At 49.1% G+C, this 25,366-nt stretch overlaps 1 protein-coding gene and 1 long non-coding RNA gene across 2 annotated transcripts in view; both read right to left on the reverse strand.

The window, feature by feature from the left end:
• The window catches only part of LOC142049655 (uncharacterized), a 923,484-nt gene that overhangs the window by 729,924 nt on the left and 168,194 nt on the right, over window positions 1–25,366 (reverse strand). The gene's annotated exons all lie outside the window — the stretch shown is intronic.
• On the reverse strand, window positions 925–7,473 carry LOC142049336 (follistatin-like). The gene is made up of 6 exons (XM_075076968.1): window positions 7,268–7,473; window positions 5,166–5,357; window positions 4,517–4,735; window positions 3,928–4,152; window positions 2,707–2,937; window positions 925–2,021 (listed from the first exon to the last, which is right to left on the reverse strand). The coding sequence occupies exons 1-6, from the start codon at window positions 7,347–7,349 to the stop codon at window positions 1,939–1,941; spliced, it is 1,032 nt and encodes a 343-aa protein (XP_074933069.1). The 5' UTR covers window positions 7,350–7,473; the 3' UTR covers window positions 925–1,938.

The raw sequence follows: 25,366 nt of genomic DNA on the forward strand, positions 1-25,366 counted from the left end.
TTTATGTATTCATAGATGAATACATTATATTTGCTTTGGATAATGTTAAACAATCCATAACAAATTAGAGTTTACTCTACAGCAGGAACACCCTTTAAATATGATCTGTAGTTAAACAAAATGGGTAAGTCAACTTTTGCTCTCAAACTTCAGTTCAGCAAAGTACTTAAACACTTCTGAATAAAATGCTTTATGGTTTTATGCAGTATGATAGAGAAATTTTTATAAGTGGGGCCTTATTTGGGAGAACAGCATAACCCAGGTAGCATTTTGGTCCTTGCTGTGCTTATGGCTGTTACCTTTCTTCAGTTTACTGCATTAGTATCTACTCTTAAAAGTGTGTCCAGCCTGAATATTGATTCACCAAAAAGAATTTCTGAATTAACCTTCATTTTGGGGGCAAATAATTTCCAAGTGATAATGTGTTTTTGATGGTTTGGGGTGGTTTTTTTTGGTCTTTTGTGCTAATTGTTACACATCATGCATTTAGACAACTAGGCCATGTTTTGCTTTTTCTATCGGTCATCTAAAATGGTGATACAACTTCAACCCTCAGTAACATGGATCTGAATCTTAGCAAAAATTCAAATGCATGTTCAAAACCTCCTAGAAATATGAAAATTAAGTATGTCCAAGAAACGACAGACTTTTTATTTAGAGGATGGAGAGGGAAACAAAAATGCCAAATATCTTCTCCTCTATCAGTGTACTTGGATTTAAAATTAATTAATACCAAAGAACTGGAAACATTGCTCCTCTCTGAAAAAAGGGTTTCTTGAATCAATGTCAGCTGAAAGCTTTGGCCTTAACCAGTGCATTTTGCTGCTACGTCATACACAAGCCTCCTTTCCCCTAACCACCAGTATGTCTTCTCTACACCAGAGGGCCAGAACCCTTTAGAACCAAAAACTGAGGACTGCCCCTAGGGAAAATTCCATTTTTTATTTTTTCACTCATTGTTTATTTACAAATACACATTATAACTTTTATATACATTGCACATTTACATGGTAGAAAAAGTACAAAACTATATATTTAAATGAATTTATATTTAACTCACCATGTTTGAAAATATAAAATGACATCAGAAAAAAGTATTATGAAAAGCAAGAAACTTGAACTGATAAAGCTTTGATATAACTTTTAGTGACACACTGATTGGGAAAACAAAACTTTGAAAGTGGTACTGCAAGACTATCTTAAGGGAAACACCTGACAAAACATTTATGCATGCCAAAAAAATAAAACAAACCCTTTATTCTTATTACAGTTAGCCCTGTAGTTATTAACAACCTTCATAATCTGATTTCTTTGAGTCCAGAATGCATATAGTACAGTATATATGCTCAGCACATTGAAATCACTTCAGTACATGATGTGATCAGAAGTAGATAAAAGTAAAGTGGAAGAAGATTCCTTAAATATCACCTCACTGCACCCTGGAAGTATATTTAAGTCAGTTACAATGCCTTTTGGTCAGTCAAGATTCCTTGTAAACAAAACCCCAGGAATCTTTGATGTACAGAACCAGCAAGCAAAAAATCCAATAAATAAACATAACAGAAAACGACAAGCAAGTTTGTTAAAGTGGAAAAGAGTTAACATCAGTGAAACAAAGAGATGAAATCATGAGGGTAAGCTCTAAGGAATGGACTTCTATAGTTTACAAGAAAAAAGAAAAGCTTAGCTTTACAAGCAAGAGACCTCAATAAATAACACTGCTCTTCCCCTAATGAATAAATTTCTTCAAAAAACAAGGTGTACAGTCAACCAGACATTTTATGTATAAATTATAAAACATGACATAGTATAAATAAATGTCTACCAGACTCAACTATATGTATACTTTTTTTCTCCCCAAAATAAATAAGCATACACTTATTTACAGTATGGACATTGATTTTGTGCCCAATGGCTGTTCCAATAGTGATGGAGGTTTTACCACTCTAAAATGGAAGATATAGGAAAGCTGTAGTCCTGGTCTTCATCTTCCTCTTCTTCCTCTGGGTCTTCATTAATGGCTAGATGGGGGAACACAGGGGAGCTGTTGTTTAAATAAGGACAACAGCACAGAAGCAGCTCAGCGCATGTTTTCAAACAGCCATAATACAGCGTTGCATTTTATGTGACTTGTAGTGAGATGCTCTTTGGCATCTGCTGTTATGCAATAAGGTTTTTTATACACAATCTATGAAGTCATAACTGCAGAAAGTTCTGAAGAATCAATGGATCAGGTTTTATTGGCAGATTCCTGAAATCAAATAAAAAGTGCTCGTGTTCTAGGTTTAACTGCTTTGTGTCCTTCATTCAGAGTTAGTAGATGCAACTGTGCTAAACCAGGTGCCCATGTGCTACCATTAAGCTTTTTTTTTGGACACAGAGTTTATCCGGATGTTAATAAAGCAATCAGCGAAGTACATGAGAGCAGACAAATCAGGAAAAAAATCACTAGAATTACGCTCCTAGGGCAACCCCTTTCGGACAAAATGACTTGTCCTCAAAATAGCTCCAAAACTCCAACTTGAAAGCCAACTGGTTGTTGGAGATCTATTGCATTTTATCAGTAACTAAAGTGTACGCGTGATAGAGACATACTTATATGGTACCTGTACCGTATCTTGAAGCTCTAAATCAAGCTTTCTTATGTTTAAAGGCATAAGTCTTCATTACCTAGGGATTGCCTTCAGAGTTAAACATCTCACTTACAGTTGCAAGATCCAGAGTGCTTTACTTCTAGAAGCACACCCATGGAGCAGGCTGCCTCTTTCATGGCACACTCGCTTGGGTAAGTTGTGTTATTGCTGGCACAGACTGCCTCATCTGACTTGCTTTCAGGACATGGCTCATTGCAGAGGGCGCACCAACCTCTGCCAACCTTAAAATCCCACAAGCATTTCTTCCCAGCACTGCACTGAATGTCTTCACAGGATTTGGCTTCTAAAAATATACACAAGATACTAGAGGTAAGTGAAAAGACAAAGGAAAAAGAAAAACAACAACAAAAAAAACAAACTCCCTTTCCCCCGTGAACTGTGAATAGACAAAGCTCAGATGGAGTAGATGGGATACTTGCTGATTTTACTAAAGCAAGTAGTCCCTTGGACACCATTGCCTGTCTATGTGCAGGGGAGGAAAGACAGCTGTGCCAGCAGAGCTTGGCCCTGGGAATACAGAATTACATTCACCTATTGTACATGACCTTCCTGCTCCATTTGTTGTCAGTGGAAATTCAGCTCCCCAAATTAGCAGTAAGTGCCAACACATTCAGCATTTCTAAATAAATTATTTTTAAACTAACCCACATAGAGTAGTTGTCTGCAAGATTGTAAAGGGAATTCACCTCAATTTATGCCAACTAAAAGCAGCCTGGGACTCCCCAAATCCCCCCAGCAGTTCTGGGGAGCAGAGGCTGCCCTGAATGTTCTTCCTCATACATGCTTCATTATCACTCATGTCAGAATATACAGAGATTATTTTCCTATCTTCACCCGCCAACTGTCTCCAAACTCTGCAATATTTTTAAAGAGGAAAAAGTGATCAGATGTCTCCAATTAAGTTAATGCAAGCTTTGCCAAGACCACTTGAAGACAGTTGTTTCCAGGAATCCGGATCCACTGAACATTGAGACCTTGTTATGCTGTAACCATGTCATCATCTATTTAATGGCAGGTACCCATGGATACTAATGTCAGCACCCACAGTGATAGCAAGAGAAGCAGGATCAGGCCCTCTACTCGCTCACCCCTTTTGCAATCTTTTCTGGGGCAAAGCTCACATTGGCTCTCCTTTTCCTGGAGGGGAGCACAAACCTAGGTTGCTGGAAGTCTCTCCTCCCCCCCAACTACATCCAATTCCACACACAAAATTCTGAAACAGCTGAGCCAGGAAGCTTCCCCCACCCTTACCCCCCCCGACCGAGATACCTACTGATGCATTTTCCTTCATAGGCTAATCCAATGGATTTGCCCAGTAGGCAGGTAGCTTTCCTCAGGTGGCAGGCACTGGCGTAAGTTATGCCATCATTCCCGCATAGATACTGTTCAGGGGAGGTATGCTCTGGGCAAATTTGATTACATGTCACACAGTAGGCATTATTAGTTTGATCAACCACACATGTGGAGCTGCCTGGGCATAAAACATCCCTACAAGTCTCTGAAATAAAGATGGAAACACACAGTGATTAATAGAAGATCCCAGAGCCCCAGCGAGGAGTGAATGGGTGACACAATGAAATAAATGATCAGATAAAAGCCTTCAGCAGCTCTCTGCATTTAAGGGCTGCTGAAGGAAACCTTCCCATCTCAGGGTAGCTGGTGGGACACAAGTGCTGCTAGACTGTGGGGTACTCTCAATCCAGCTATGTCCTTGCTTGTTGAGCGTGGTTTAGTTAGTCTCCCAGCATTTGGAACATCACTCTGGTTCCTGTGGGGAAGTACATCCAACAGCTCCTCCTCTCTACACTTAGATACACACCCTTTGGCATTTGAGGGAGATCGGGTTAGATTTGCAAACCTACTTTTGCATTTGCCCTGATACTGGACTTCAAGTTCGGGCTGTTCTTTACATCTGGCTTTGAGAAGGGCACACTCGTTCCTGTAGGTTTTCCCATCTAAGCCACACACAGGGCCCTTCCAAGTGATATTAGAGCAATCCGGAGCACAAACACACCGAGGTTTGTTCTTCTTGTTCATTTTACATTTCTTCCCGGGTCCACAGTCCACGTTCTCGCAAGTTTCTGATGGAAGGAAAGAGGCACCACTTTAGTACTGAGCGTGCAGAACAGACCTGGTGTCAAAACTGCTTAAAAAAAAAACAACAAACAAAACCGAAAAAAACCACCACACCGTGACCCCTGAGCATGAAGAGAAAACACCTTTCCCCTCCTCCAGGAAACACCACTTGAGGGAAATTCCCCCCGCCAGTGAGGGCAGGGGGGAGGGAAGGTCGTTCCCCTCCTCCCTCCGATGTGCACGGTGGCCGAGAAGAAATGGGGGTCCCCTCACTGATCCCGGGGGTGGTACGAGACGTGCTTCAAACTCCCATCGAGGAAGAAAGCAGGACCGCGCTGTTTCCCCCTCCAGCTCCTTCCCCGCTCCTCCTCCCCCAGCCCAGTCCCTGCCTGAACCGCTCCTTAGCAAGAAACAACTCGCCAGTACCCCCCTCACCTTTGCACGGGATGCAGTTTGGGGCTCCCCCATTAAAAATCATCCACTTAAAAAGCGTGTTGTCGTTGACGTCCTCTTCCGTCCACGAAGTTGTCAGGCGGCCGATCTTGCAGCACTCCTCCTTGCTGAGGTCGGTTTTGTAGAGGACCTGGCAGCGGCCGTTCCGCGTCTGCCGGAGCCAGCAGTTCCCAGCTGCGAGGGGGGCGGGGGGGGGCGGGAGAGACACCCAGCCGGATCAGTGGCAGTCACCAGCGACCCAGACACAACACGTGCGCCTTACAATGATTTTTACTAGACTGTTTACTTTTATTTCTCCCATTTCATAACCCACAGCTACTCTGGCCAGTTTGGGAGTGCGGTTTATAAAAAAACCAAACACCAACCAAAAAAAAAAAAACCAAAACCCCAAAACACCCCACACCCCAAACTCAGAAAGAAAGAAAAGACCCGATCAAAACAGGACGAGGCACTTTTCGGAAGTATTTATTCCATATGTAGAGCAGAAGGAACACTGCCGACACGTGACAGAGGCTTGAAAAAGGATGTGCATTTAAAAGAGAATAAAAAGAAAATCGCGCTTGCAAATTCCGTCCTCCTCCCCCTGCCCTCTCCTCTTAGCGGCTGCACAGCAGCATTGTTTTAGTGCTGCACAGTTTCAGTCCCAGCCCATTTTGCAGTCTGTACGAATTGGGAACATTTGCTGTTAGCGAAGTCTTTCGAAATCTCCACATTTTGCTGCTTCTATTAACAAATGCCTTTCCCTCATTAATATAAGTTAGCAGAGCTAAAAATAAAAATTAGCAAAGTGCACAAAATACAAGGGCACATAGAGTAGGAGGTCCCTACAGAGTTTTAAAAATCGATCAAGCTGGAAAAGCTATAGGTGTCGTCTCTCCCGCAAGCATTTCAGAAGAAAGTACCCTGTCCTTAAACCGGATAGAGTGGGGATGTTTGGGGTTTTTTTTGCCTTTTATTTTATTTTTTGTTAATATTATCCCTGTTATTTGTGGAGTCAAGCCAAGAACATTTGTCCAAGCAACCCCCCACCCTTTTTAGCTGGAGAGTTTTGGTTGGAATGTCTCGTGAATAACCAATGTGACTTCTCCAGCAACTCAACACTAATTGATTCTGGTGCTAATCCAGCCAGGGCTCGATCCTGCCTCCTTACTCCGATGGGAATGTACAGCAGCGAGGGGTCAGGATCGGCCAGCCGAGATGTCGCTGGGCGCGGGGGAAGATTGCCCCACCCCTCGCCAAAAATCATTGGACAAACAACGCCCTTAAAAAAAAGTTTAGCGTCTTACAGTTGCCTACATTAGCTTAACTTATGCTCTAACTCGGTGGGGGGAAGAAAAGAAAAAAATAAGAGAAAAAACCAGTGATAAAACAATCAGTGATAAGACATCCAGGTTGTGGTTGGAACACTGTCAAGATAAGGGAAAAAAGCCCCAAAGGTAAAAATCAATATTCCCTTGTGTCGAAAGAGGGATCTTAAGAGTTGTCAATATCAGGTTCGAGTTTGGTTTTTTTGCATAAAAAAAACCCCACCCTTATTTAAGCATACTCTTCAGTGCGGGAGAGTTTACAACACAGTAATATTTATTCGCAAAAAAAAAAAAAAAAAAAAAAAGAGGGGGGAGGAAATTCCAGTATTAAAGGAATGTCCCGAAAATGACCAGTTATTGGTTTCTAAAAATGTCAGCTGTAATTGTGGGGCTCCCCATCATCACCTCTCCTTCCGTCAGGCAGGCGAGATAAATATCTGAGCTAAATTGCCAACAAATTTTGAGCACTCATTCGGGAGCCGAGACTGGGAAAGTTCCCTCGCGATGCTGTTCTTCATTCATGCTGCATAATAACAATAAATACCAAGAAACACCCTCATCTGTCCTCTGTGCCTATGCAGAGCAGTGCGAAGATCCGATCAAAAATGACACCTCTGCACCTCGGTACAAAGCAATCCCATGCTCACAGTTAACTTCTGTCCTGTTGGACCTTGGAGAGAGGCTTTTAACACCGCAGCAAACTAAACCGTGCCCAAAAGACAGAAAACAATAGTAATAATAAAGAAATATATCTGCGAATAAACAATCTGGTCTTACCCGGCACTGTGTGATCTTCCATGAAGTGGCACAGAAACATCAGGAGTAAGAGCATGCCCGGGTGGATTCTCTGATTTAACATCCTCAGTATAGCAGGGAGTGAGAGAGCCACAGAAACAGCGTGAGGGGGAGTAGAGAGAGGGAGCGAACACTAGCCAGCCTGCTTATGATCGCTCCATTGAATGAACGTCAGGCTCTGAATGCAGTCTCTCTTTAAATCTATACGGGGGTCCTAGCTGCCTGCGGTGGGCGGTCTCTTAATGTGTGTGTGTCTGCTCGGGGGTGGGGAGATTTAAAAAGTTCAATGTGAATCAGGTGACATTTTCCACCTTCTGGAAACCCTCTCCAATTATCTGCTTTAGGTGCACGCACGCACCGGAGCGCACCCGCGCAGCCCCACGCCAGCCCTGCGCGGCGGAGACGCCGGAACTGTTAGCGCAGCAGCGGGAGGCAGCGCAAGCCCCGGCCGCGCCCGCGCCGCGGGGTCAGGCGATCCGCAGGGGTCGCCGCCGCGCGAGGGGCGCCCCTGTTCCCTCCGACGGCGTGGGCGGGTGCGCGGAGGCTGCCGGGGCACGGAGCGGCGCCTGCCTGCCCGTGGTCGGCTTCGCGGCCGCGCGAAGTCGCTGCTAATAATAAAACCCACTTCCCGCACCACCGACGGGCGGGAGGTGGCTGGCGCGCACACAGCTCGCTCGGCGGAACTCGGCCCAAAAAAAGCTCCCCAACCGACCAACCACAAACAAACAAACAAGAACCAAATAACAGTTAAATACCTAGGGCTGTGCCCAAGTGACAGCCTTTTCACTGGGAGCCCGGGAGGACGAGACGAGAATGGGGGCGACATAGGCGGTCTCCTTTCAGAATCAGAAAAGATTGCAACATCGATAATGAACTTCTAGGGCACTAGTTTATTAAGTCTGGCATTATTGTCCCCTTAGAAAAGTTGGCAGTCTCTCATTTATAACATTTTTGGCACCGCTGAATGAAACTGAGTAAGCGATATTTCCTTTTATACAAAACGATTACTTAACGGAAAATGGTATTGTTTATTCAAAAGCTGCCCTTTTAATTTCGATTCTTTCGCTTTTCTGAGCCACCAAAGCACAACAGACTGCGAAGTATGCAGACAGGAATGCCCGGACAGTGACGGGTCAGGGGCCGGTGCGCCGCAGCCTCCCGAGCCCTCAGCCCGGCCCTCCCCACACCCCTCCTCCCCGCTCCCGCCCCCCGGCTCCCCCCACCGCCCGCCCCCTCCCCACAACTGCAAATAACTCAGTGTTAACAGATTTTTTTCCACCAACTGCAGGAGATAGTGCTAATCTTTTAATAAAAGATCCCATTACAATGGGATCTGTCTGGACAGACTATAATAGATCCAGAAATACAGCCGTGCTAATATTAGAAGACAGTTGTTTGGGTGCCTCAGACCGAGCCCTGCCTGGTCCTGCTTTGAAAGTGGGCATGAATCACAATGTCCCTCGGTACCACCTGCGGTCACACGCATTAAGAAGCGGACTAGTAAATGATTGACCTCGCTGCGTTTGTTTTTATTATGATCATCGTCCTGAGCAGCGCCCGGGCATTTTGAGCACTTCAGAAGCTCCGGGACTCCGCATACTTTTTATTCTTTTCCCAAATTGGTGCCACTCTCTCCCTCCCTGCCTCTCCCTCCCCGCCTCTCCCTCCCCGCTCGCCGGAGCAACGTTAATGCAGGGTTGCTTAGTGCCCTCTAACGGCAGATGACATTAACAATTAATAGCAAAACGCAAAACGCCGGTTTCAAAAGCTGCCTCTCCTCCCGGAGGGGACGGATCCCGAGCGCAAGGTGCCCCGAGGGGCCGGTCCCCCCTCGCCCCGCCCCGGGGAGGCGCGGGGGAGCCCCTGCTGGCTGCGGGGACTGTGAGCTCGGCTCGGCTCGGCCCGGCCCGCCGCGGGGCGCGTAGGAAACGGCGCGGACCCCGCCGAGGCGTGGGGGTCGGAGATCTGGATGCCCTCGTCGCCCCCTCCCGGGCGCCCCTCTCCCGGGTCCCCTTCCGACTCGCCCCGCGGGGGTCCCGTCCACGGCCGGGTGCGGCATCGCACCTCCGCTTCACACCTCCTGAAGCGGCTTGCATGCCCCTGGAGGCAGAGCCGGGGCCGAGCTGCTTCTCACCCAAGCGCGGGTGGCCCGGAGGGGTCCCGGCGGCAGCTCAGGGAGCACAAACGGCCGCCCCGGCTGCTCCCGAGCGATGAGGCACCGTCCACCTGCAATACCGGGGCGTGCTGCGGGAGCAGACTCATCTTTTCTCCACCCCGCCCCGTTTGTTTGTGTTTTTTAATAATTGGCCAATACGGTGTTCATCCTGACAATGTTTTCAATTATATCGAGGCATTTTCAGGCTGTATTCCAGGAAATAATATGCCAGATGGGTCAATAACATTTGCACATGTGTTTCATGCATGTATCATCAGGAGATCAATATGATTGCACTGGTATGGAGACTTGTATCACACCTGTTCTCTGACATCAAATAGAAACAGCTGCTGTTTCTTTTATTGTTGGGGTTTTTTTTCTTCTTTTTAAAATGCTAATTATTTGGTTTCTGTGTAACAACATGTCAGGGTTATAGTATATAATAAAAAATGCTTTCTTCTTTTTCTCAGTGTGCCTCCCTGTACAACTCCCCCAACACTTTCTGCTTTGCCAACAATCACATTTAAATTACCCAAAAAACAATAGGGTCGATTGGTAACTGAATTGTTAGGCAGAACATGAGAAGAGTGTCGTTCTCAGCCTGACAGGTTTAAAAATTTCTTTCTACCAAGAAGTGTATGCATTTTAATATATGTTTTCGGATGTGAATCTCATCTTTGCAGCTGGCCTAGATCTTGGAAAAATAAAAACTTTTTAAAAACCTGTATATACTAACATCTCAACCTTTTGGAAAGTTCAGATATAGCTCTCAGTGTACATAAAATGTGTCTTTGTCCTATCCCTAATATAGCTATAGCTACAACAGGATTCATCATCCAAAATATTAAGAAATGGCTGGTCTCTGAAGAAAATTGCAGAAAAATCACGGAATCACATTCCGTGTGATGATCTGGAGATCATCTTGTCCAACCCCCCTGCTTGAGGAGGCACACCTAGAGCAAGGGGCACAGGAACACATCCAGGCAGGTTTTGAATGTCTCTAGGGAAGGAGACTCCACAAACTCCCTGGGCAGCCTGTTCCACTGCTCTGTCACCCTCACAGTAAAGAAGTTTTGACTCATATTCAGGTGGAACTCCCTGTGTTCCAACTTGTGCCCATTGCCCCTTGTCCTGTCATTGGGCACTAATGAAAAGAGCCTCATCCCATCACCCTGACACCCACCCTTTAGATATTTATAGGTATTGATAAGATCCCCCCCACAGTCTTCTCTTCCTCAGGCTGAACAAACACAAGTCTCTCAGCCTTTCCTCATAAGGGAGAAGCTCCAGTCCCCTGATCCTCTTGGTAGCTCTCCGCTCGACTTGCTCAAGCAGTTCCACATCCTTCTTAAACTGGGGGGCCCAAAACTGGACACAGTGCTCCAAATGTGGTCTCACTATGGCAGAGTAGAGGGGGAAGATAACCTCTCTCGACCTGCTGGCTGCACTACTTTTAATGCAGCCCAGAATATTGTTGGCCTTCTTGGCCGCAAGGGCACGTTGCTGGCTCATGGTCAACTTGCTGTCCACCAGCACACCCAGGTCCTTCTCAACAGAGCTGCTTTCCAGTAGGTCAGCCCCCAGCCTGTACCGGTGCATGGGGTTGTTCCTCTCCAGGTGCAGGACCTTGTACTTGCTCTTGTTGAATTTCATCAGGTTCCCCTCAGCCCAGCTCTCCAGCCTGTCCAGGTCTCACTGGATGGCAGCATAGCCTTCTGGTGTATCAGGCGCTCCTCCCAGCTTGGTATCATCAGTGAACTTGCTGAGGTTACACTCTATCCCATCACCCAGGTCATTGATGAATATGTTGAACAGGACTGGACCCAGCACAGACCCCTGGGGAACACCACTAGTGACAGGCCTCCATCCAGACTCTGCCCCATTGATCATGACCCTCTGAGTTCTGTTGTTGAGCCAGTTCTCCATCCATCTCACTGTCCACGCATCCAACCCACACTTCCTTAGCTTGTCTATGAGGATGCTAAGGGAGACGGTGTCGAACGCCTTACTGAGGTCAAGATAGACAACCTCCACTGCTCTCCCTTCGTCGACCCAGCCAGTCATGCCATCACAGAAGTCTATCAGGTTGGGCAAGCATGATCTTCCCTTGGTGAATCCATGCTGACTGTTTCTGATAACCTTCTTTTCCTCTACATGCCTGGAGATGACCTCCAGGATTAACTGCTCCATCACCTTTCTGGGAACAGAGGTGAGGCTGACTGGCCTGTAGTTTCCCAGGTCCTCCTTCTTGCCCTTTTTGAAGACTGGAGTGACATTTGCTGTCCTCCAGTCCTCGGGCACCTCTCCTGTCCTCCACGACCTTTCAAAGATGATGGAGAGTGGCTTGGCAAGAACATCCGCCAGCTCCCTCAGCACTCGTGGGTGCATCGCATCGGGGACCATGGATTTGCGAGGATCCAGTTTGCATAGGTGATCTCTGACCCAATCCTTCTCAACCGATGGTAAGTCTTCCTTTCTCCAGATTTTTTTTCTCTCTTCTGGGGGCTGAGATGCCTGAGGGCCAGCCTTAGCAGTAAAGACCGAGGCAAAGAAGGCATTCAGTAACTCCGCCTTCTCTGCATCCTGCATCACCAGAGCCCCTTCCTTGTTCAGCAGTGGGCCCACTGTATCCCCAGTCTTCCTTTTACTGCTGATGTATTTAAAGAAGCCCTTCTTGTTATCTTTGACATGCCTTGCCAGATTTGATTCCAAGTGGGTCTTGGCCTTCCTCGTTGCATCTCTGCGTAACCTGACAACATTCCTATATTCCTCCCAAGTGGCCAGTCCCTTTTTCCACATGCTGTGGACTTCCTTCTTCCATTTGAGTTTCTCTAGAAGCTCTTTGGTCATCCATGCAGGTCTCCTGGCCCCTCTGCTTGACTTCTTCCTCCTGGGGATGCACCGATCTTGAGCTTGGAGGAAGTGGTCCTTGAATACTGTCCAGCTCTGTTGGAACCCCTGCCTTCTAGAGCCCTAGCCCATGGGATTCCTCCTAGCAGGTCTTTGAAGAGTCCAAAGTTGGCCCTCTTGAAGTCCAAGGCTGTAATCCAACTTGTTGCCCTGCTTGTACAACACAGTATCCTAAACTCAACCATCTCATGGTCACTGCAGCCAAGGGTACCCCCAACTCTCACATCCTCAACCAGCCCTTCCTTGTTTGTTAGGATAAGGTCAAGCAGCACATCTCGCCTCGTTGGCTCCTCCACCACTTGCATCAAAAAGTTATCCTCGATGTTCTGCAGGAACCTTCTGGATCGTGCATGGCTCGCCGTGTTGCTTTTCCAGCAAATATCAGGGTGGTTCAAGTCCCCCATGAGGACCAGGGCCTGCAATTGTGAGGCTACTTCCAGCTGTCTGTAGAAGGCTTCATCAACTTCCTCCTCTTGATCAGGTGGCCTGTAGCAAACGCCCACAACAGTGTCACCCATATTTGGCTGTCCCTTAATTTTTACCCACAAGCTCTCAACTTGTTCTCCTTCCACTCCAAGGCAGAGCTCAATGCATTCCAGTTGCTCCCTCACATAAAGAGCAACTCCCCCACCTCGCCTTGCTGGCCTGTCTTTCCTGAAAAACCTGTAGCCATCCATGAACACATTCCAGTCATGCAAGCTATCCCACCATGTCTCTGTGATTGCAATGAGGTCACGGCCCTGTGGCCGCACACAGATCTCTAGTTCCTCTTGTTTATTCCCCATGCTGCATGCATTGGTGTACAGGCATCTCGGAAAAAGGTGCTTGAGCGCACAGGTTTCCACGGAGGGGTGCACGAGAACCCACTATGGCCACGCAAACCCTTGAGGTGGTTGGTATCCTGGTTGCCATTGCATGAGGCCACCATGGCACCTTTATGACTGCTCAGGTTGTCCTGTTTTGTTGTGGTTCAGCCTCAGTCATCAACTACACACCACGCAGCCGCTCACTCACATCCCCCCCCACCCCTGTGGGATGGGGGAAAGAATCAGAAGAGCAAAAGAACTTGTGGGTTGAGATAAGCACAGTTTAATAATTACAATAAAATAATAATAATAATAATGATAATAATGACAATAATGATAAAATGAAATGGAAAAGGAAAAAAAACCAGAAACACAAATGATACAACTGCTCACCACCCGCCAACAGACGATGCCCATCCCTGCGCAGCGATTGCTTCTCTCCTCCTCCCCCAGTCAGTTCCTCCCAGGTAACATACTGGGCATGACGTTACATGATATGGAATATCCCTTTGGTCAGTTTGAATCCACTCTCTTAGCTGTGCCCCCTCCCCTCATGGCTTCTTGTGCACCCGTGTCGTAGTTTAGCCCCAGTCAGGAACCAAGCACCATGCAGCTGCTCAATCACTCCCCCATGGTGGGATGGGGGAGAGAATCAGAAGAGTAAAAGTGAGGCAACTCAAGGTTTGAGATAAAAACAGTTCAGTAGGTAAAGCAAAAGCTGCGCGTGGAAGCAAAGCAAAACAAGGAATTCATTCACTACTTCCCATGGGCAGGCAGGTGTTCAGCCGTCTCCAGGAAAGCAGGGCTCCATCACACATAACAGTTACTTGGGAAGACAAATGCCATTACTCCAAATATCCCCCCAAATGTCCCCCCAAACGTCCCCCCCTTCCTTCTTCTTCCCCCAGCTTTATATACTGAGCATGATGTCATATGGTATGGAATATACCATTGGTCAGTTTGGGTCAGCTGTCCTGGCTGTGTCCCCTCCCAGTTTCTTGTGCACCTGGCAGAGCATGGGGAGCTGAAAAAGTCCTTGACCAGTGTAAGCACTACTTAGCAACAACTAAAACATCTCCACATCATCACAACTGTTTCCACCAAAAATCCAAAACATAGCCCCGTACTAGCTACTACAAAGAAATTTAACTCTACACCAGCTGAAACCAGGACAACCCGGCAGAGCATGGGAAGCTGAAAAAGCACTTGACTAGTTCAAGCACTACCCAGCAAAAGCCAAAACATGTGTCTTATCTCAAGACTGTTTTCATACTAAGGCCAAAGCAAAGCACTATGCCAGCTAGAGTGAAGAAAATTAACTCTATCCCAGCTAAAACCATGACAATATCCACCTGTCGTGGTTTAGCGGCAGATCAGCCCCACACAGTCGCTCGCTCACTCCCCCACCGGTAGATGGGGGAGAGAATCAGAAGAGTAACACACGTGGGTTAGGATAAGAACAGTTTAATAATTAAAATTAAAAGAAACAACAACAGAAATGCAATGTAAAGGAGAACAACGAGAGGCACAAAGCCCCGGGGGAGGGGGGAAGGGAGGGGAGAGGGGGAATGAACCGCTGAAACAAACCGCACACTATGCAGCTGCCCGCCGCCCACCGACCCGACGCCGCGCCACTCCCGAGCTGCAAGCTGCTCCCCCTCAATATATCGGTCATGGTGTCACATGGTATGGAATGAACCTGCCATTGGCCAGTCGGGGTTAGCTGTCCCCACCACGGCCCTGCCCCTCCCAGCCCCCCCGCCACGTGGCAGAGTGCGGGAATCTGTAAAGGTAGCCAACCTACACAGTGAGGAGAATTAACCCCTTCTCAGCCAAAACCAGCACAATCTCCGCCCCTTATTCCATACCATTTACACCATGCCCAGGTCCCATACCATCCAATACAACCTTACCAACCACCACCCCTCCCCTTCCCATCCTTTAACATAATACACAGACATCATTCCCTTAGTTCATGGACCTTCCCTGTAAAATGTCCATCAAAATGTCCATTGAGTTCACCCAGTCCATGACTCTGGGCTCCATCTGTCGTATCAGTCTTTCAGGGTGGGAGAGATGGTGTGTGGCGTTGGGTTGCTGCATACTGAGTCAGTCATTGTTCCATCACTGCTGCACGGCTTGCTTCATAGTTTATCTTCCATGGGTTGGGAGGCTCATACTCTGATATCATTGATACAACACAGAGGTGACACACAGTATTATATAGCAGTTCACATTGTGCCATTCAGTTCATTGACTGTTTTCACCCAAAATCAAATCCCCTTGAGGCACACATCGGATTTCTCCATCCTCCCGCATCACCCACCAAGTACACCCAGGTCCTCAAGCAAAAGCAATCCCACAAATGGATTTGCCTTTGCCTGAGGCAGGAAGAACCCAGACTGTTTTGCCCAGCATACTTTTTGCGTGCACTACAGGGTCTCTATCCCCTTCCACAGTACGGAGGATTTCTGACTGGGCAGGGCCAGACCAATTGGCAGATCCCCTCGTGTTGACTAACCATGTGGCCTTTGCTAAATGTGTATCCCAGTGCTTGAATGTTCCACCCACCATTGCTCTCAGTGTAGTTTTTAACAGTCCATTGTACCGTTCAATTTTCCCAGAGGCTGGTGCGTGATAGGGGATGTGATACACCCACTCAATGCCATGCTCTTTGGCCCAGGTGTCTATGAGGTTATTTCGGAAATGAGTTCCATTCTCAGACTCAATTCTCTCTGGGGTGCCATGTCGCCACAGGACTTGTTTTTTGAGACCCAGGATAGTGTTCCGGGCAGTGGCATGGGGGCCAGAATATGTTTCCAGCCAGCCAGTCATTGTTTCTACCATTGTAAGCACATGGCGCTTGCCTTGGCGGGTTTGTGGGAGTGTGATATAGTCAGTTTGCCAGGCCTCCCCATATTTATATTTCAGCCATCGTCCCCCATACCACAGAGGCTTTACCTGCTTCGCTTGCTTGATTGCAGCACATGTGTCGCATTCGTGGATAACCTGTGCAATAACATCCATGGTCAAGTCCACCCCTCGATCACGAGCCCACCTGTATGTTGCATCTCTCCCTTGATGGCCTGAGGTGTCATGGGCCCACCGAGCTAGAAATAGTTCACCCTTATGTTGCCAGTCCAGATCCACCTCAGCCACTTCAATCTTGGCAGCCTGATCTACCTGCTGGTTGTTCCAATGTTCTTCAGTGGCCCGACTCTTGGGGACGTGAGCATCCACATGACGTACCTTTACAACCAGTTTCTCTACCCGGGCAGCAATATCTTGCCACAATGTGGCAGCCCAGATGGGTTTACCTCTACGCTGCCAGTTGCTTTGCTTCCACTGCTGCAGCCAGCCCCACAGGGCATTTGCCACCATCCAGGAGTCAGTATAGAGATAGAGCACTGGCCACTTTTCCCATTCAGCAATGTCTAAGGCCAGCTGGATGGCCTTTACCTCTGCAAACTGGCTCGATTCACCTTCTCCTTCAGCAGTTTCTGCTACTTGTCGTGTAGGACTCCATACAGCAGCCTTCCATCTCCGGTGCTTTCCCACAAGGCGACAGGACCCATCAGTGAACAGGGCATCCTGCTTTTCATCTTCTGGCAGTTTGTTATACAATGGGGATTCTTCAGCACGTGTCACCTCCTCCTCTGGTGATAAGCCAAAATCTTTGCCTTATGGCCAGTCCACGATCACTTCCAAGATTCCTGGGCGACTGGGGTTTCCTACTCGAGCCCGCTGGGTGATCAGTGCAACCCATTTATTCCACGTAGCATCAGCTGCATGGTGTGCAGAGGGGATGTTTCCTTTGAACATCCAGCCCAGCACTGGCAGTCGGGGTGCCAGGAGCAACTGTGCCTCAGTACCAACCACTTCTGAAGCAGCTCGAACCCCTTCATATGCTGCCAATATCTCTTTTTCAGTTGGAGTGTAGCAGGCTTCAGACCCTCTGTATCCCCGACTCCAAAACCCTAGGGGTCGACCTCGGGTCTCCCCATGTGTTTTCTGCCAGAGGCTCCAGGTAGGGCCATTCCCCCCCGGCTGCAGTATAGAGGACATTTTTTACATCTTGTCTTTCCCGGACTAGCCCAAGAGCTACTGCATGAACTATTTCTCATTTAATCTGTTCAAAGGCTTGTCGTTGCTCAGGGTCACATTTGAAATCATTCTTTTTCCGGGTCACTTGATAGAGAGGGCCAACAATCATACTGCAATTTGGAATATGCATTCTCCAAAAACCCACAATGCCCAATAAAGCTTGTGTTTCCTTTTTGCTAGTTGGTGGAGACATGGCTGCTATTTTGTTGATCACATCCATTGGAATCTGACGACGTCCATCTTGCCATTTGATTCCTAAGAACTGGATTTCTCGTGCGGGTCCCTTCACCTTACTTTGTTTTATGGCAAAACCAGCTTTCAGAAGGATTTGGACTATTTTCTCTCCTTTCTCAAAAACTTCTTCCGCTGTGTTGCCCCACACGATGATGTCATCAATGTATTGAAGGTGTTCTGGAGCTTCTCCCTGTTCCAGTGTTGTGGTTTAGCGGCAGCTCAGCCCCACACAGTCGCTCACTCACTCCCCCTCCGGTAAATGGGGGAGAGAATCAGAAGGGTAATGCTCGTGGGTTGGGATAAGAACAGTTTAATAATTAAAATTAAAAGAAACAACAGTAGAAATGCAATTTAAAGGAGAACAATGAGAGGCGCAAAGCCCCGGGGGAGGGGGAAGGGAGGGGAGAGGGGGAACGAACCGCCGAAACAAACCACACGCGCCGCAGCCGCTCGCCGCCCGCCGACCCGACGCCGCGCCGCCTCCGCGCTGCCACTCCCCCCCCTCAACATACTGGTCATGGTGTCACATGGTATGGAATGAACCTGCCATTGGCCAGTCGGGGTCAGCCGCCCCCGCCATGGCCCTGCCCCTCCCAGCCCCCCCCGCCACGCAGCAGAGTGGGGGAAGCTGGAAAGGTAGCCGACCCCCACAGTGAGGAGAATTAACCCCTTCTCAGCCAAAACCAGCACATCCAGCACAGTCTGAATCAGTCCATGGCAAATGGTAGGACTGTGTTTCCACCCCTGGGGCAGTTGATTCCAGGTGTACTGGACGTCCCTCCATGTGAAAGCAAACTGTGGCCTGCACTCTGCTGCCAAAGGGATTGAGAAGAATGCATTAGCAATATCAATTGTGGCATACCACTTGGCCGCCTTTGACTCCAGCTCGTATTGAAGTTCTAGCATGTCTGGCACAGCAGCACTCAACGGTGGAGTGACTTCATTCAGGCCACGATAGTCTACTGTTAGCCTCCACTCTCCATTAGACTTCCGGACTGGCCATATGGGACTGTTAAAGGGTGAGTGGGTGTTACTGATGACTCCTTGGCTCCTCAGTTGGTGAATGAGTTTATGGATGGGGATCAGAGAGTCTCTGTTGGTGCGATATTGCCGCTGGTGCACTGTTGTGGTGGCGATTGGCACCTGTTGTTCTTCGACCTTCAGCATCCCCACAACAGAAGGGTCCTTCGAGAGGCCAGGCAAGGTAGAGAGCTGTTTAATTTCCTCCGTGTCCAAGGCAGCTACACCAAAAGCCCACCTGTACACTTTTGGGTCCTTGAAATACCCTCTCCTGAGGTAGTCTATGCCAAGGATGCACGGAGCCTCTGGGCCAGTCACAACGGGGTGCTTCTGCCACTCATTGCCAGTGAGGCTCACTTCGGCCTCCAATACAGTTAGCTCTTGGGATCCCCCTGTCACTCCAGCAATACTAATGGGTTCTGCCCCTACATAGTTTGATGTCATTAGGGTGCACTGTGCACCAGTGTCCACTGAAGCTTCATACTCCTGTGGGTTGGATGTGCCAGGCCATCGGATCCACACAGTCCAGTAAGCCCGGTTATCCCTTTCCTCCACCTGGCTGGAGGCAGGGCTCCTCTAGTCTTGATCATGGCAGTCACAACTCACTTCCTGTAAATGTGAATCAAGAGTCTCTCTGTTACACTTAGAAATAAAATCAGCGCTTCTACTCCTCTGTCTGGGGACTTGCTCACTGGAAATTGGAGCAGCAGCTTTCCTGGAAGAGCCTCCCTGAGTGACTGTCCTTCCTTGCAGTTCATGTACTCGTGCCTGTAGGATCGAGGTAGGCTTGCCATCCCACCTCGTCATGTCCTTTCCGTGGTCACGCAGGTAGAACCATAGGGTGGCCCGTGGTGTGTATCCCCTTCTTTGATCCAAAGGACGCTAATTCCTAACAGCTGAGACACTACTCTGTCGAGGTGGGGAGCAGGACATATCTTCTTTGAATTGCTGTACCTCTTCGGATAGTTTCTCCACAGCAGAGACGAGCGAGGAAGAGATATTTGTTTCATAATCCCGGAGTCTATCAATCACATGCACCACCGTTGGTGTCTCGCCATCTTTCCCGGACATTGCTGCCCAATGAGTTTGCATGCGAAGATGGTGCGCTCTGTACAAACATCCGCTGTTGCTGTACGCTTCTGTGGGAGAACTTATCTTGGGCTGCACATCTCTGGGACACAGGGCTCTACCCGCCCTGGGGACAGTGATGCACAGACGTCAATATGATGGATGCAAAATGCCCGTTTATTTAACTGCGTCACACGCTTATATAGCTCTTGTGCTTCCTGTTCCTGCCACTCCTATGGGGAGGAGTCTATCTTTCCGTCACAGCGCGTGATCTTCCGGTCGCCGATCCCTGTCTATTTCCCTACATCTCCCCCTCTCCATGCTGCTACAAGTTCTACAAAGCTAGTTGTGTAAGCTCATACATATTGCGGTCAGGGCTATGTTAATGTAACTCTTGCAGGCGCTCTCTGATTTGTCTTATAACACAGCATAACAATGGCAGCCCACAAGTAACCATGATTGCTACACACAACAAGATCCCCCCAGTCGTTACTATCCAACCCCAGTTCATATCCCTCTTTTGCCGCCCTTTCCCAGTGTCGCTCTCGTTGCAATATTGCTTGCGATCTTGTCAAGGAGCTCATTTCTTTTCCCAGTGGTATGGCTAGCATGAGGATCCATGTCAGCAGACCCTGCAAAGAGACAACTCAGAGAGGGATTATTCATTATACATCCTTGCACAGTTCTGCTTTCACACACTTTGCAGGCACCCATTCTATGAACCCTTCATTCTCAACCGCGGCGTAGCCCCTTCCCAGGCATCTCAGTTTCCATCCTCTCTCCCATTGCTCACTGCCTGGGAACCTTACTCGTACCTGCGGATAGCGCTCACCAGCTTGAGCTTTGCCAAAGTGCTTCTCCACTGCTGTAACTTGCTCCTGCCCGCGTATAAAATGATTAAGCAAATATAATGCATGCATTAAAATAGTTTGCTGAGCTGCTACGGGTATAGCTCCCTTATACCCCTCCCCCTCCCCAGGCTGCATTATCTTTGCTTTCAACGTGCAATGAGCGCGTTCAACAATTGCCTGCCCCGTGCTATTGTAAGCAATGCCATGTTTTAAACACAATATTCCAAGCTTTACACCATTCCTTGGTACTTCGAGCTCGAAAGCATGGTCCATTGTCTGTTTTTATTTTGGTGGGCTTTCCAAGCCACGCCATCACCGTGGTCCAATGAGCAGCTAACTGCGTTGCGGTCTGCTTCCAATGTTGAGTAGCCATGATGACTCCACTATATGTATCAACTGTAATTGCCAGGTGCCGTCCGGGGGCCAACTGTGGACATTCAGTAAAGTCAGTCTGCCAGATAGCATTTGCTTCCAGTCCTCGAGGGTTTACTCCTGCCTCCCACAATGGCGAGTGCTGACAGTAAGGACAGGTGGCTACTACTTCTCTTGCTGCTCTTATTGAGATGCCACACTCCTTTGCCAAGGCTTTAGCACCCAGGTGCAGTTGTTCATGCAGTTTCTTTGCCTCCATCAATGTCCAGACTCCCGCGGCTGCCTCATCAGCCATGCGATTCCCCTCAATCAGTGGTCCAGGCCCCGTCTGATGACTGCGAATGTGAATTACTGTCACAGTTGCACCTCGCTGTGATAAAGCAACCTCTAGCATCAAGGCAATTTCCGTGTGTGGTACACCCTCCCGTTTCATGGATGTGACTAATTTATACACGTATAAAGAGTCCGTGCACAAATTCATATGCCAATCTCTATCCTTTCGCAGGGCCATCTCTAGCGCTTTCGCTTCTAGCCACTGCACACTTTTACCCCGCTCCTTATACGTCTGGCGCATCCAACTGTTCTCTTCTTCCCACGCTACCGCCTCTCTGTTCGTCTTCGAGGAAGCGTCTGTGAAATACGTTGGTCCTGGGTGAGGGGTATCCAAAACTCTACTATCCACACTTAAATCCACCACCCTGGCTGTCTCGGCCCACCTCTGTACCGTGCCTGTGATGATTTTTCCTGGGTACGAGTATACCGCCAATTGTATATCCTCTTCACTCTCTACCACATTCCGCCATTTCTCCCCATTCCACGGCACTGTCAGCTTATCTGGCTCCTTCCCAAAGATTCCCTTGCTTTCCCTCCGCAGACGCCAAATCATTCCCCCGGCTACCTTGACTTTTGCGGAGAATGCACCCTTGGGAACCTTCTGATATACCCATCGCAGTGGTTTTTCTTCCCCAGTCTGTATTTGATACAGTAGTCCTAGTCCTCCACCGGCGGTTAGAATCCAACCTGCTATTAATTCCTCCTGAGGGTTCCACCTCCATACCCCTTCCTTTTGCATTCGACGTTCTATCATCTGCAACTGCTGGACTGCCTCAGCGTCTAAACTCCTGGGCTCCTATGGGTCTGTCCCTTTCAGCAACGCATAGAAAGGTTGCATCTCCTCACCGGTGACGCGCACAAACATCTGCAACCACTGCAGTGCTCCTACCAGCTTCTGTACATCGTGTAAATTTTTGACCTTAGGTGTAAGTTTAATGGGCTGAGCTTGTATGCAATCCCCTTCTATCCTAGCACCCAGAAATCCACACACTGGTCCTCGTTGTACCTTTGCCTCAGCTATCTTGAGGCCTTGTCCCTCAAGGCCCCTTTGGGTGTCTGAAAAGACTTGTTCACATAACCCCTCGGTGGGCGCAGCTATGAGGACGTCATCCATGTAGTGGATCACGTCGATTCTCTCCTGATACTGTCGCCTGCCTTGCTGCAATGCGGAAGCCACATACCTCTGGCAGATCGCTGGGGAGTTTTTCATCCCCTGCGGAAGTACTGTCCACTGCCATCTACTATCTGATTCTGCGCGGTTCACCACGGGCAGAGTAAAGGCAAATCTCTTTCTATCATCTGAATGTAGCGGAATGCTGAAGAAGCAGTCTTTGATATCTAAAACAGTGGCTTGCCATCCTTTCCGGACAGCACTCAGATCTGGTAGACCGGGTTGGAGAGGCCCCATGTCCTCCATTTGCTGATTCCCTGCTCTAAGGTCATGCAGCATCCTCCATTGGTTTTTATCTTTCTTTTTTATAGCAAATATAGGGGTGTTCCAGGGGCTCATCGAGGGCTCTATGTGTCCCGCTTTGTGCTCTTGTTTTACTATAGCTCTTACAGCCTCTATTTTCTCTGTTGTCAGGGGCCACTGCTCCACCCAGACGGGCTGTTCGGTTTTCCACACCAACTTGTGCTGACGAAGCCCCTCTGAGGCAATGGCCCTTATGCTAAATTTTTCAACCCGATCCCCATCTGGGCAAGGGTGTCCCACCCCAACAAGGGGCTTGCTACCCCATCTACTACAAGTATGGTCACTACGGCCGTGAGGAGCTTCCCTGCCTCCTCGTCCATGACTTTGAGTTTTACAGGGCAAGTACTAGTCCTCGTCTGTTGTTCTCCTCCCACCCCTTTTATACTTTTTCCCATGGTGAGGGGCCAAGTTGGTGGCCACCGTTCGAGTGGCATCACTGTGACATCCGCCCCGGTATCCACTAACATTCACAGGTATATCCGTGCCGGGCAACTCGGCTCTTGTGGGGTAATCATCACTGCCGCCATGGGTCTCTTGTCACAGCCTATGACCAAGGCCACGCGGGGGCCGTAACCTGCAAATCTTGCTGGTTCTGCTCCCCTGCCTGAAGGTTCACTCCCCCTTGGCCCTCTACGGTGGGCCAAGCTCCTGGCCCTGGCACCATGATGGGGGCCATTTGACTCACAGGAGGCGCGAATCCCCCTCGCTTCGTCCTCCTTTGGCCATTTCCTGGCCTTGTGGCTCGACAACCTCTTGCCAGGTGTCCTGGCTTCCCACACACCCAGCACCTCCCTACTGGGCACGCTCCTCCTCCATTAAGTCCTCCCCTTTCCTCTAGCGGGCACCCAGCTTTAAAGTGCCCTAGCTGTCCACACAAATGACATCTCGGCCCCACCCCCGCCGCTTGCACCAGCATCCTTTCTTTGCTTCCGCAGTCAGGGTTCTGGCAGATGTGCGCTCCCACACCGCCATGCTGATTCAACGCCTCCTGGCGCAAGACATGCCTGATGGTTTGACCCAATGATGCCCCCACCGCCAGGGTGCAGAGGACGTCTTGTGTCTGTGGATTTGCTTGACTTCGGAGGCAGTCCATAAGGACTGCATCCTTGGCCACTGGTGGCAATTCTGATTCTATAATAGCCTTCTGCAACCTGTCACAAAACGTTGTAAATGGCTCTCCTAGTCCTTGCTGTATCTTTTGCCAAGGTTCTGCTTTTTTTTCATACCTGCCCACTTTGCTATATGCTCTACGGGAACTCTCCGTTACCGCTTGCAGCTCCCTTCCCCTCAATGCCGCCACTTGTAACTGCGGGGTTTCCAGCCCTTGACCCTTTCCAGTAAGCCGGTCAAGAGTGGTCCCTCTCAGCAGGTGGCCCGGAGTCACCGCCGCTTGCTGTACGTGGGCATGGCAGGCACTATTCATCGCTTCCTTCCAAAGTATGTACATTGTGGGAGTCAATATCGCTTTTGCCAACTGCCTAGCATCAGAGGAGGTCAACGGCGCTGCGTGCACAGCGTCTAGTAGCAATCCTACTCCTTCATCCTTTAGCCCCTTTTCCCTAATTTCTCGCCATAAACTTCACACTAGCTTGGCATCTATCGGTGTCCACTCCACCCCTCCTCCAGGAGCTATTCGGACAGGGAATATCCCGGGCATCTCTATCCTTACTCCATCTAGGCTACAATCTCTGGCTATCAGCTGCCAGTTAAGTAACTCGACTGACTGTCGCTGGGGCGCACCCTTCATTAAGAGTCCTGTCTGCCGCCGAGTTACTTCCCCTAGTGTGCGCATAGCCTGCTGCAGCTGCCGCAGCACTTCCTCCACGGACCCCTCCGGAGCTGCAGCGCTCCGGACCTCCCCTTTTGGCGGTCCCTCTCCTCCCTCCTTCTGATTGGTCCTCCGAGTCCCTGCTGCCTTATGCCTCTTTTTTGCGCGCTGCAGGCAATCTGCCCCATCTTCCCACATGTGGACATCGGTTTCTCCCCCAACTTCTGATACACTGCTACTCGAGCTTGATCTATACCCATCCTGTCCTCCCCTCCAGGCACCCCAATCCTCCTCCTCGCCTGACTCCCATCTCAAGGGTTGCCCCAGGAACCAGTCTTGAGGATCGGGACTGATCAGCGTGCCGGCGCTGATCATCCTCCTCCTTCCGCTCCATCGCTCCTGCTCCTTCTTGCCCTTTCCGTCCTTCTGCTCCCATGCCCACGGCGCCCGCTGCATTTGCCGCTACGTCCCCCTCCCTGCGCGCAAGTACCTGCGCCTGTGCCAAATCGTCCCAGGGGTATGCAGGGGGGCGTTCCAAAGGTCCTGTTGGCTCAACAGGGAACACAGGTGCTTCCTGATCCACCTCTTTGGGAGCCTCAGACTGAGTCGCTGGCCAGGCTACTCCGTCCGAACTCTCCGCTTCTTCCCCATCCCCCGCGATGCTTGCCCCTGTCTGTGTCCCCACTGCCCATCCTGGGTCTATTTCCGGGCTACTGTCAACCGTAGCACTGTGCAGGCACAGCCGCGCCTGCCACCACGTCTCCCAATCCTCCCGAGCTTTCAATAGCAATCGGTGTATTTTTCCCCAGAGCTGTATGTACTGGGGTTTTCTCATCATAGCCCTTTCGGCTAACTCCTCTTTAATTCTCGCCCAATTATCTTTATTAAATATGTCTGCAGGACTCCGTATGAGCCCCTGCGCGATCATCCATTGGATGGTCTTTAAGGTAGGCGCCTTCGAAATCGAAGTTCCAAATTCCTCCCCA

The sequence above is a fragment of the Phalacrocorax aristotelis genome, chromosome W (genome assembly GCF_949628215.1).
Source record: "Phalacrocorax aristotelis chromosome W, bGulAri2.1, whole genome shotgun sequence".
Lineage (NCBI taxonomy): Eukaryota > Metazoa > Chordata > Aves > Suliformes > Phalacrocoracidae > Phalacrocorax > Phalacrocorax aristotelis.